The sequence below is a fragment of the Pipistrellus hanaki genome (assembly GCF_964339955.1).
Source record: "Pipistrellus hanaki genome assembly, chromosome: 7".
Lineage (NCBI taxonomy): Eukaryota > Metazoa > Chordata > Mammalia > Chiroptera > Vespertilionidae > Pipistrellus > Pipistrellus hanaki.
In genome coordinates, this window is record NC_140509.1 from 70531427 (window position 1) to 70544250 (window position 12824).

The 12824-nt window shown below is 37.4% G+C and overlaps 1 protein-coding gene across 12 annotated transcripts in view; it reads left to right on the top strand.

The window, feature by feature from the left end:
- EPB41L2 (erythrocyte membrane protein band 4.1 like 2) overlaps positions 1-12824 on the top strand; it is a 160781-nt gene that overhangs the window by 77907 nt on the left and 70050 nt on the right. For all 12 annotated transcript variants that reach the window (XM_084889580.1, XM_084889569.1, XM_084889577.1 and 9 more), the window contains exons 2-3: positions 3498-3982; positions 4686-4898. In XM_084889580.1, the coding sequence (XP_084745706.1) occupies positions 3512-3982; positions 4686-4898 (684 nt within the window). In that variant the 5' untranslated portion in view covers positions 3498-3511. The remainder of the gene's footprint in view (positions 1-3497; positions 3983-4685; positions 4899-12824) is intronic.

The window sequence follows — 12824 nt, forward strand, 5'->3', positions numbered from 1 at the left end:
AGATGAAAATGACCAAACACCTTGCCAATGTTATTTAGGTTTCTTATTTGTTGCACAATTTTGTTTATGTCTTTCTCAAAGTCCAGAGGAAAGCTTCTCTCCTTCCTCTCACCATTTTTGAGCTTTAGAAAGGCATTCTTTCCTGTTTTGTAAATCTTGAGTCCCTAAATAATGGGCGGGGCACTTTGGCAGAAATTACAGATCTCTTATTGCTGTGATCTCAGCAGAGGATGGGAGCCCCTCAGCTAGCAGCAGCACCCACCCTGTTCCCTGTGCAAGGATTTTAACAGGGAGGGTCCGAGTAGCTGTGCTTCTCCCAGGGTCTTAAGGAAACATCTGGATCCAATAATTAGCATGAACTCGCTTGCTTGAAGTTCTTTGTATGAGTGTCTACAGTTGTGTAACTGCTTCGTTTTGCTTGGTGTAGTACTCGGATAAAGGGCCAGTGTTTTCAGGAGCATAATGTTATAGGGTAGGAAGGTTGGTTAGTGGTAGAGACAGCACCATGGAATTTTACTTTCCTTTTTAAGTACTAGAAAAAGAATAGTTTCACATAACAAGCCTCCTTACCTAACCAGTGCTGATCCTCTATTGATGATGGTTTTCTGCTTGGTTGCATGTTAAATGATGCATGCTTTTTCTCATGGAACTGTTACAATAATTAACACTTTTTATCAATCCAGATGGAGCATGCCAGCGTGGTAATTGTGTCAAAACCACATGCTTCTCTAATGGGCTGGCTGCTCACAGCAATGTTCTTTTTGGTTGATGATAAGTAGAAGGGTCTTTACTTACTATGTTATATAACTTACTAATGATGCATTTTAGGTATTTTTAATGAAAGTTTATGGAATGCGGATTGTTCGAGTTTGGGAAACTATAGTTTTGGTTTTGTCTATGCCCATCTGGCTTTGTGATCTCAGGCATATCTTCTAGTCTTTCTGAACTCAGTTCCTTGTTGATAGGATAAAGTGAGGGTATTGGAGTAGGTGATTTTGCAACACTCATTCAGTAAATATTTATCAAGTGCCTCTTATGTGCCCGTCTACATGCTGGGAACACAGCAGTAAAAAAGAAGACAGACCCCAGCCCTCTGGGGCTTTCATTTTAGTGGGTGGGATTGCAGGAGTTAGTGGGTGATGGAGTTTAAAGGCTTATCCATCTTTGTAACTCAGAGACACATGCATGATAATTATGGTGAATGGATGTGCTATAATCATGTTTTCTTGATGGGGGTAATTTGTTCAAGAAACCATCTTATCAACAAAGAAGGTAGTATTTAGTTTTGAGCTATGTTGATTTTTGAAACTATTTTAAGAATGTACTTATTTATGTATAATTACATCCATCCTTATTGTTGAGTATTTACAATCCAATTAGCCATTTCCATTTTTTTTTTAAAAATCTTGTAACTTCCATTTGGATGGGCAGTACTTATTGGCTCTGGGGTTCATTCTATTTTTTATTATTAAATTTATTGAGGTAACATTGGTTGATAACATTATATAAATTTCATGTATACAACTTTACAATTCAATATCTGTTTAGTGTGTGCTCATCTTTTTAAATTATTGGGTTCTTGATACAGTTTAGATAATTGACTCATTAATGTTTGGCACAAGATGGCAAATGATAATTTAAGAAGCAGTTATGCTATAAAATGAATGATTTTTGAAAACATGCTAAGTGAAAAAAATGCCACATGTTGTATAATTTCATTTATTTTAAATGTGCACTGTAGGAAAATCCATTCAGGCTGAAAGTGGATCAGTGGTTGCTAGGGATGGTGGAGGGGGTAGGATGAAGACTAGCTATGAATGGATACAGGATTATTTTTGGGATGATGAAAATATAGAATTAGACAGTGGGCCAATTTTATGATCTGTGAATGATATTTCAATAAAGCTTTAAAAAGTGTATTTTATTTTTATATCTCTTGAAGATAGCTGGGAAATTTCCCATTGCCCCGGGTGCCAGGCCTTTAGACATTTAATCAGCAGTAAGAGAGGAGAGAACATTCTGTCTCTGCCATTCCTGCCTATTGGTTTTATGTCAGTGGTGCTGCTATGCTTTAAACGTCCCTCTTTACTTGTGTAACATGTAGACAACCAGCTGCTTTCAGATTTAGTTTCAATTTTGTTTTCATTAGTTGTGACTGGATCAATTATTAAATACATTTCTTTTTCTATCCATCTAATGTCTTCATTTGGTTCCGATTAGGGGTCTGTAGGCATTTTCTTGTAAACACGTATACAAAACTATGTTTGTGGTTGGGTGGGGTGGAGTTTTGGAGTTTTGGTTATAGTTTGAGTGCCTTTCCCAGAAGACTATCTTTTGCATCACAATAGTGATGGTGAATTATGGGATTTAATATTGGAACAAAAAAGTATGTATATTACAGATATAATTTTCTCTCTATTAAGCACTCAGAATTTAACAGTATTTTTAATACCTAACATTTTAGTTAAAATGTGTGAAATTTCAGGAGGCGTGGTACACAAAATTCATGCACTGGAGGGGGGCGTCCCTCAGCCAGCCTGTGCCCTTTCGCAATCTAGGAACCCTCAGGGGATGTCAGTTGGACATCCTTAACACTGTGCGGAGGCAGGAGAGGCTGCACTCGCCAGCCATGAACCCGGCTTCTGGCTGAGTGGCGCGCCCCCTGCTGGTCAGTGTGTGTCTAGCTTTTTGTTCCTCCCTTGGGCTGACACCGGCTCTCTGACATCCCCCGAGGGGTCCCAGATTGGGAGAGGAAGCAGGCCAGGCTGAGGGACCCCACCTGTGCATGATTGGGTCCAGGGAAGAATGTGGGAGGTTGGCTAGCCAGGGAGGGATTGAGGGAGAGCTGCAGGGCCTGTCTGGCCCATCTTGCTCAGTCCCGATCGGTTGGACCCCAGCAGCAAGCTAACCTACTAGTCAGAGTGTCTGCCCTTTTCTGGTCAGTGCACATCATAGCAACTGGTCGACCAGTTAACTGTCTGCCTCCTAGTGGTCAGTGCATGTCATAGCAAGCAGTTGAGCGGCCTTAGCATATCACTAGCATATTATGCTTTGATTGGTTGAATGGCCAATTGGACTATCAGACACTTAGCATATTAGGCTTTTATTATCATATATAGGATACTTTGTATTATAGAGTAAGGAATACTTAAAAATTGGATTTTGGGGTGAATTATATTATTTATAGCTAGATGAAACCAAAGAAAAGTAATTATACTCGAGCTCTTGATGATTTACATTCTGTCTGTACAGAATCAGAATTAATTCCATTGTGATGCTTGTTTTGGTTCTTTGATTCAGTTAGAGAATTCTCAAAGAGTAGCAGTCTCCATTTTTCTCTTATGAACCTTCTTTCTCCATGGGCTTTTTTATCCCCATGTTTCTGCCATTCCCCTTCCCATCCTTTTTTTTTTTTTTTTTTTTTTTAAATCCTGTCTCTTACCTCTAAACCAGGAGAGGTTGTAAAATACCTTTTTGTGATTTTGTTTTGTTTATAGCATAAGCTGTGACCATGACTACCGAAGTTGGCTCCGCGTCTGAAGTGAAGAAGGAATCTGACCAGTTAGGAGCAGATGGAACCAAGGAAAAACCTAAAGAAGTAGCAGAAAATCAGCAGAATCAGTCATCTGATCTAGAGGAAGAAAAAGATTCCCAGTCATCTCCTTCAGCTAAAAGCCAAAGTAGTCCACGCCGCCAGAAGAGGCAGAAAGACCCATCCGAGAGCAGGGGCATTTCTCGATTCATACCTCCGTGGCTTAAGAAACAGAAGTCCTATGACTTAGTAGCGATCAAAGATGGAGGAGATAAGAAAGAGCCTATCCCCGCTGTCGTGGAAGAGCAGGTTTTAGATAAAGAGGAATCTCTGCCTGAAGAAGAAAGGCAGGCCATGGGTGATGCTGAGGAAGCAGCTCCGAGAAAACAGCCGGTCATTAACGTTGCTATCGAGGAAGAGGAACCTTCAGTGAGCAGTCCTGAGACACAGGTATGTTTGAGAAGCGATGGTGTGGAATTGAAAGCTTGATGGTATAGCCACATAACAAAAAGCGTTTGTTTGCTTTGAATCATTTATGGATCTCTTGCATGAAGATACTGGTTTGACTTACTGTATCTGGAATATGGGTTTCAGAGTAGTTTACCACAGCCTTCTCCTATTATTCCTTTTCAAAATTTCCAAAATAACAAAGGGGAAAAAAATCTATATATGCACACCATAAAAAAGTTTGTCTGTTTCTCTTAAGGTTAAACATATTCTGAGAATCCTGTCACCTCTCCTTTTAAATAATATGTACTGTTATACCTCCTTGATTTGATTTATTTAAGTGTCCAACAAGTAGGAATAGATTTCTATGTTTATGCATTTTGGTTATCTAATGAAGCCTAGATTTTGCCACGGTATGAGATTATAATTGGAAATTCTGTTATTAAAATCTTTAAATTGCAGTTGCCAGGATGTAGTTTATTTTACTCATTTAATGCTCAAATGATCAAATTGGCAAAAGTGAGGAAATTGGCAGCAGGATTGGGGGAAGAAGGATTTGAAGTATTTTTTTCTAGCAAACATTTGAAGTCTTTAAATCTTTCACAGTACTTGTAACAATCGCCATTCTTACTAGGATTTTCCTTTTAATGTGTCGTTTTCTGAAAATCAGTCAACTTTAGTATAAACTTCATTTTTTCATCATCAGCCTGCTGAAGAAGTAAGGAAGGAGAGAGAGGAGGAGAAGGTAAAGGAAATACAGGAAGACAAATCAGAGGAAACAGCAAAAAGGGAGACAAAGGAAGTGCAGACCAATGAGTTAAACGTAGAGAAGGCCATTCAAAAAGCCACCAAGAAGACCAAAAGTGTCGAGTGTAAAGTGACCCTCCTGGATGGCACCGAGTACACCTGTGACCTAGAGGTGAGTCCGGGCTCTGACGGTGGAGCTCTCTTGATGTGTGGAATGCAAGCAAAAGTGCATTCTGCCCTCATTTGTGGCAGGGCACAGTTTTTGTGTTCTTGTGAATTAGATGGTCACAATTTTTGCATTGCAAAAAAAAAAAAAAACACCCAAGAAAATGTAGAAGAGGGCGATCATTTCCATTACAAACAATAATTCTGGACTCTTAGGATACATAGGGCTGTTCTCACGGTCTGCACTGGTCATGTATATTGTCTGGTATCTGTTCTGAATGGGCCTTAAATAGTTTGAATATTACCTCTGGAGAAATGATAACACTAGGTTGACATTTAAGAGTCATGAAATTTCAGTACTTTAATCGCAAGTGTTTTTATCCTGAGACAGATAGTGATTTAACATCTCGCTCCTTTATTTAGTTTTAATTAACAAACACGATTTTCAAAGCATATAATTCATTAGCTCTGATGCTGATTTATGCCAAAGTAATATTTAAAAAGTGTCTGGCACTTTATAATTTTATTTTAATCAAAAGAGTTTGTTGCTTTTCATAGCTAAATCACTTTATTTACATGACATATACTAATAGCTGATGTTTACTGATGAAATGTGTGAAAATCTTTGAATAGATTATCTCATAACATTTATAAGACTCTATCTGAGGTAGATATTTTTATGGATATTGTCATTGTTACAGTGGGAGAATATAGGCTTAATAGAGTTAAATAATTTGCCTAAAGTTTCATAGCTAGCCAGTGGTGGGGCCTAGATTCCAGCCCCACCAGTTTGATTCTGGAGGTCATGAACCTGACCACTGAACTACTAAAATGAATGATTCATGGTCCTTGCTTTTATCTTTGTACTAGTTTTCTAGAACTTTTTTTTTTACTCATTTAGTGGTAATTGTCCTATTTCAGTTGTTTCAAGAAAAGGAGTAGGAAAGAGAATTAATAATCCTTAAGTCTCAGAGAGGAGGAGAGAGAGAATGATGCTGAATGCCTCAGCAGTAGAAGTAGGGAATAATAAGGAAAACAATAGAATGGTGTTCTGAATTTAACTCTTAATACATTGTATGTGACCACATGTCTCTTGTTTTTTCCTGCCTATCTTAGAAATTAAGGAGTCTAGGTTTTGGGAACCAATTTGATAACTTGTTATGTGACCTTCGGTCATTTACTCAACTTCTCTTTGCCAAACTGAGGCCTGAAATTGACTTCTTCATCTATTGAATATTGAATTCATTGGTTCTCAACCTTTCTAATGCTTCGACCCTTTAATACAGTTCCTCATGTTGTGGAGACCCCCAACTATAAAATTATTTTGGTTGCTATTTCATAACTGTAATTTTGCTACTGTTATGAATCATAATGTAATTATCAATTTACATTAGGCTCCACAGTGTGTGTCTTGCAGCATACGGGTTGAAAATTGCTAGTCTAGATGTTCATTCTTTGTCTCTACCATTCTTTTTTTTTTCTTTTAAACGTTGAGTCATGTCTTTGAGGGGTTATGTTTTTTAATACTATTTGAGAATTTTGTCTTTTCAATGGTGAATTTAGGCCATTTATTTCATGTGATAGCTATATGTGGCTATTTACTGTCATCTAAGTTTGGGTACTTATTTTTCTTTGTTTACTTTATTTCTTTTTATCTTTTTTAGTTTTATTCTTTTCAGAATGACCCCTAAGTGGTTTATAGATGTAGTAAAACTAATATTAATCATTCTGTCAACTCATTTCTCCATCCTAACACTACTTTGTTTGATGTCTGATCTCATTTTGGAATGGTACAAAATAAAACAGTTTCTTATCTGTGTGACTAGTCCCTATTTGATCCTATCACTCATGGGAAATGAAGTCACTGTGTTAGTCAAAGCACAGTTGAGAAAATATCCAAAATTAAGAGCAGCAGTGTATTCCTTCAATTCAACATGACTTAAATTGGTTGGGAAAGCACAAGAGTCTTTATTTTAATGACAGTATTAATTTACAGATACATTATCTTTTCAGCTAATAAGTGCTTACTTAATATACCATTTGAGAATGAATTTCTGAGAACAATAGATAAATTTGAAGCATGTTGAATAGACCTTTTTTTTTCTACCAAGGACAAATCAAAGTGGAATTTGAGTAGACTGTAGCAATGTGATCCACAGAAGAATTTATGTAGCAACAGTTCACTGGAATTCTAGGCAGTGACATTATATCTGATCAACAGCAGCCATAATTCATCTGGGGAATAATAGTTGTATTAACAACACAGATGTTATCAGTTGCACTCCCTGTTTCGATTAATTTCTTTTTTAACCAATTCTTTCCATTTAGGCTCTCTGATTGATTGCTTAGTATCATTAGTATGGGTCTGATACTCATCAGACTTGCTGTTTCCTCTTCAGGAGCAGAGCCCCAAAGACAGCCATCACGTGGTTTGAGCGCTCTCATGTTTCCCAGTTCCAGTGCTGACCTTAGACAGATTGGGTGATATGCTGATGCTGCTTATCTGTGGTTCTCTAGCTCTGTACCGGAAACTGGCGTCTGAGGACTATTTGGGGAAGTGGGTTGTGGGAAACTGTAGCTATTAATGAACTTGAAAACACTCAAGGAAGATGAATACAATGTGGGAAATAAATACTTTTATCTTATTTGCTTTGAGAGATTAAATTTGTTTACATCTGTTTACTGTCTTTAAAAATTATGACTATCATGGCTTTTGGATGCCTATAGTTACTGTTTACTTTTCTTTCTGTATGTTCATGTCTCTAATTTTCAATTAGGCCTGTAGATTATAGTATGTCTCTGAAGAGGGCCACCTACAACAGTAGAGGAAAGCATGGCCTGTGCAGGAAGTCTCGAGGAATTGAAATGGCCTGACTTACAGGGACTTTTAAGAGTAGGATGAGGTTCCAGAAAGCCTCAAATGCCAGGGCAAGATTATGAAAGCTGATCCACAGAGCAAAAGGGAGCTGGGAGAGATGGACCAGAAGTTGTAAAGACATTGCTATACAAGACCAGGGACAAGAATGCTGTTTAGATTTTAGAACAACGTGTGTTTACAGTAATTTAAGAGGGACATTTTTATTCATTGCACTTGTTCAGTTGTGTGTCAGTGGTCTTTGTAGATATGATTTTTTAAAATATATTTTATTGATTTTTCACAGAGAGGAAGAGAGAGGGATAGAGAGTTAGAAACATCAATGAGAAAGAATCATCCATCAGCTGCCTCTTGCACACCCCCTACTGGGGATGTGCCCGAAACCAAGATACACGCCCTTGACTGGAATCGAACCCGGGACCTTTCAGTCCTCAGGCTGATGCTCTGTCCACTGAGCCAAACTGGTTCCGGCTGTATTGATGATTTTTATCAGTGTGATTAGAGCATTGGGAAAGTTAGGTGGTTTCCTATTGTTATCTGTCAGTACCTTTGATTAACAAAATTATCCATTTTAAGCCATTTAATATAAATATTACTGTATTAATTTAATAATTTTTCTAAATTAAGAAACATAATTCTTGGAGATATTTTTGTTTGGTATCCTAACATCACCTCTGCTTCTCAGATTGTTCCTTAAAATAGGTACATAGATAGATAAATAAATCTCCATATGTCCATCTATATCCCTTCTTCATTCCTCCACTCTCTACTTTTAGTGGCTTTTTTATACATTCTTTCTCCTGTGCGCCATCTGAGCCTATTCTTTCTCAAACCTCAGATACTAAATGAAAGGGACTTCCCAGGGAGCCAAGGAAGCACCATTTTTATATACTAATTATTTGAAGTTTTTGTTCTTTGGAGGAGAGTACATATTAACATTAAGTGGATAGCCTGGTCAGTGTGGCTCAGTGGCTGATCAGTGACCCATGAACCAGGAGGTCATTTCCGGTTAGGGCACATGCCTGGGTTGGGGGCTCAGTCTTTAACAGGAGGGCATGCAGGAGGCAGCTGATCGATGATTTTCTCTCATCGATGTTTCTATCTCTATCTCCCTCTCCCTTTCTCTGAAATCAATAAAAACACATTTTTTAAAAATTAAGTAAAAATGCTTCACAGAAAGTGTTTATGAGCATAAATACTGAATAACAGTGCATTTTAGAGAATGACTATAATTAAGTTAAATACAGAAATGGCTTCACTTTAATTTTATTTTTGGCTCACGTTAACAACAGGATTTTTGCTTGCCATGCATTAATTTTGATGCAAAGCCTAGTTTTTTGTGCATCTGTTCCAAATTTTTGTGTGAAGTATTTTTTAGTTGTAGTTAGTGAAAATTACACTTTATATTTTATGTTAAGTTATCACCTATTAATAATAAGCTGGGATCTCACATTTTTTTGGAAAAAGCCTTTGAAGATTATTCTATTTTTTAATGAAGAAACTTGATAGTCCTTTTCTTGGATATGTCTGTTTATACTGATGTAGATATTTAATGGTATGTGACAGTCACTTTTGGTACCAGACTTAGTTGTGAAGGCTTTTAAGGAGTCTCCTGGATTCTCCATGCTTGCTTCAGAGATTCAGCAATAGAACCCTTGTGATATTGCTGGTCATTTACAGACATGGTGAGTTAAAACAGGGGGGCTTTCTTCCTCTAAGGAAAAATATAGTAAGATTTCATTGAGGCCATAGATCTAATGTCAGGACATCTATCTTTACTTTTTTTTTTTTTTTTTTTTGGCCTCTTTGGATATTTTGGGGAAGTCACTTCTTCTGTTTTCTTCCGTTCTGAGATTGCCAAGTAAGAATGGAAATACTTGCTTCCTCTGTTTCTAGCATTGAGCTAGTTATACTACAGCTGATTTCTGCATATAGATTTTTAAAGCCTGAAAATAACCATAAAGTTCTTGCAAGACTCTGGAAGCATGAGTGAAAGTGCACTCTGCGTTAGAGTTGCTCGCATTTTCCTCTGGCATCTGAAAGTCGTTCCCACGTGTTGATTTTGTCTGAGAATTGAGGGCATTGTTTCTGCCCACACAGGAATGTCAGTACCATTATTTATTTATTTTGGTGCTATGAATAAAGCTATCAGAATGTAGTAGCTCTCTTCCTCAGTGTTCTGATGATAATTTATCAGAAAGTAGAACGTGTCAAGGTCTTCTTGCCTTTCTTGTGTAGAGTACTGGCCTCGGAATTTTAGTTTTATATTATTGCTTTCAACTGTGTTTTGTTTATTTATTTGACTCTTTATGTCTCCTTTCACCCACCATGACTGTTCTTTTAGACCTCTACTACTGACCTCTACCAGGTTTATTAAAGAGTTTTCAGTATCTTCGTACTTGGGGAGGACAGGGTTTTGAGAGTCTTGCTGCTCCCTGTGAGTATTGTTTTAATTTCTTTCACAAAAACTAGTGCTGGGGCCATCTTCTCATCCATTCCCTCCACAATAGGATATATATTCTGTGACCCAGAAACATGGACAGAATTATTTGGATTTAGAGCACTGTAATATAATATGTTAACATTTGTATCTTAAAGAGATTTAATGTAGTATAACGTAATAAAATAAGATTTATAAAAAGCACTGGATTGCTCAGAAAAAATTAATCAAGGTGGCAAAATGACTAAAGTAATTGGTAAATTATCTGTCTGATAGCTATTTTTATTTTTGCTTAATTATGTTCTGCAAACAGAGTTAAACATTAACTCTGATAGAAAAGTTATGATTAGGAATATTGCTTAATTTTTAAAAACTCAACCTTAAGATGAAAGCTGCCTTCTATCAATGAGCTGAACTGCATCTTATAACTGTGTGCTTTATTTGCAGCATATGCCTTTGCACTGCTTTGAAGTTGTGCATTGTCTCGTTATTCACATGGAGAGAAAATTTAATCTAAAGTCATATCACAATATTTTTATATTCATTGATCTCTTTCCATATTTCTGTCAGCAACAATTTGAAGAGAATCAAATAGGAATGCTCCACTAAGCTATTTTTCTATAGCACAGAAAGCCTGTGTTGAACTTTATGAATCAAATGTCAAAATTCATTCTGGGCAAATGGCTTACAGAGAATGTGCTAGCCTACAAAAGTTTTCTGCTTGTGCTTTTGAAATAAGTTTTAATGGAAATGGTAATTTAAAAATATATATTTTTTTTGTTGATTTCAGGAGAGAGAGAGAAATGTCAGTGATGAGAGAGTCATTGATTGGCTCACTGCTGCATGCTCTACAATGGGGATGGAGTCATATGCAACCCAGGCATATAGGTATATGCTCTGACCAGGAATTGAACCTTAACCTCCTGGTTCAGAGGTCGACACTCAACCACTGAGCTGCACTAGCTGGGCTAGTGTCGCCAATTTTGACTCCAACTTTTCTTGGCTTGGACTTAACTATGAAATATTTTATCTTGAAAAGCTAGTATGTTGTTGGGGTTCAAATGAATTAAGCTCTTATAAACATTAGAGAGAGGTGGGCTTCCATCCATAGGCGAGGTTGAACATATATATTTAGCTCTGCTCCCTAAGGAAGCAGCCAATCAACGATTCTCTCTCATCATTGATGTTTCTATCTCTCTTTCTCCCTCTCACTCCCTCTCCGGGGCAAATAAATAAATAAATAAAAATTTAAAAGTAGCATATCTCTCAGCTAAGTAATGAGTGGACCAGCAATTTGTGTAAATAACTTGAATGTGAATTGTGCTGCCTTCTAATAGAGATTTGCATTCCAAAAGAAACCTGTTTTCTCTCGAATCCTAAATGGTAGAATTTCACTAGTGAAGCCAAGGAAAGTGAAAAAAATTAAGGCAGTGTTGTGAGGGCCATGGGCTGGATTTGTGGCATCTGTGGGTTCGGTGGATACATTGCTGGTAAGGTAGCCTTAGGGGGAGGCATACTTCATGCTCACCCACACACTTCCTAACTTTTCTTCTTCTGAATCCCCATGATTCTCTCATATTTGACAGTTTTTCTCCTCATATACGTGAATTAATAGATGGTATATATTTTAGGACAAGCAAAGTCTTAAGATTCCCCTCTACCCCACTCCACCCCACCCCACCCTAGCGTACCCTACCCCACCCTACCCTACCCCACCCCCCCTTATGGTATGTGCTCCATGGTGAACACAGGCCTTGTTTGTCACTTTCTCTTTTGTTTTACTTTAGTTTGTTAGTCATCTACCAGGAATGCAAAACTTTTACTTAGGAAATATGTCAAGCTCAATAAAAACATTGTTGTCTCAGATCAGTGTTTAAAAACGGAAATATCTCAAAATGAAATGTATTTTATTCTCAGGTTGCCCAGAAGTTGCTTGCCATTGAATTAAAAAATCGGAAGTTGAGGTGATGAGGTACAAGGAAATTAGTTTCTAAGAAACTTCTCAAGACCTCTCTCTTTGTATCAGATCCTATTTTACAACCATTATAAAATAAATATTGAAGTAATTAAGATGATTCTGTATTACAACTTGACTTCTACTTTGGTCAGTTGTTAAAAATCATTTAAATACTCCTGGCCAGTAGAGGTAAGAATTTCATTGAGCCTCTTTTGTGATAAGTTCTTCTATCAAATGGCTGGCCTGTGTTTTTCTACCTGGTGATTTCTTTTTCAAAGTTAGTCTCAAATGTAGTGTTATTCAATATTGCCAGATACGTTATATTACTAGGCTGTATGAACCAGTCATTTTAAAAAAGGATTTTGAGTGAAAATGTAAGCAGTTGATGTATTATCCATTGGGAGCTGCACGGGATGAAAGGGATGTTGCCTAGCCAGATTGAAACCCAAAAGGTGATGGACTTGGAGTGCGAGGGCAGGTAGTCCTAAACTCTGAGAGAAGTGATCTGTTTGCTTACCGTGGTGTCAGCCTTGCCTCGTGGTCAGAATCCTTAGTTAACTTTTTAAAAAATAAAGGAGCACAGAGGATTTTTGGGACAGTGAAACTACTTTGAATGGTACTATAATGGTGGGTGTATAATGTCGTTATACATTCGTCCAAA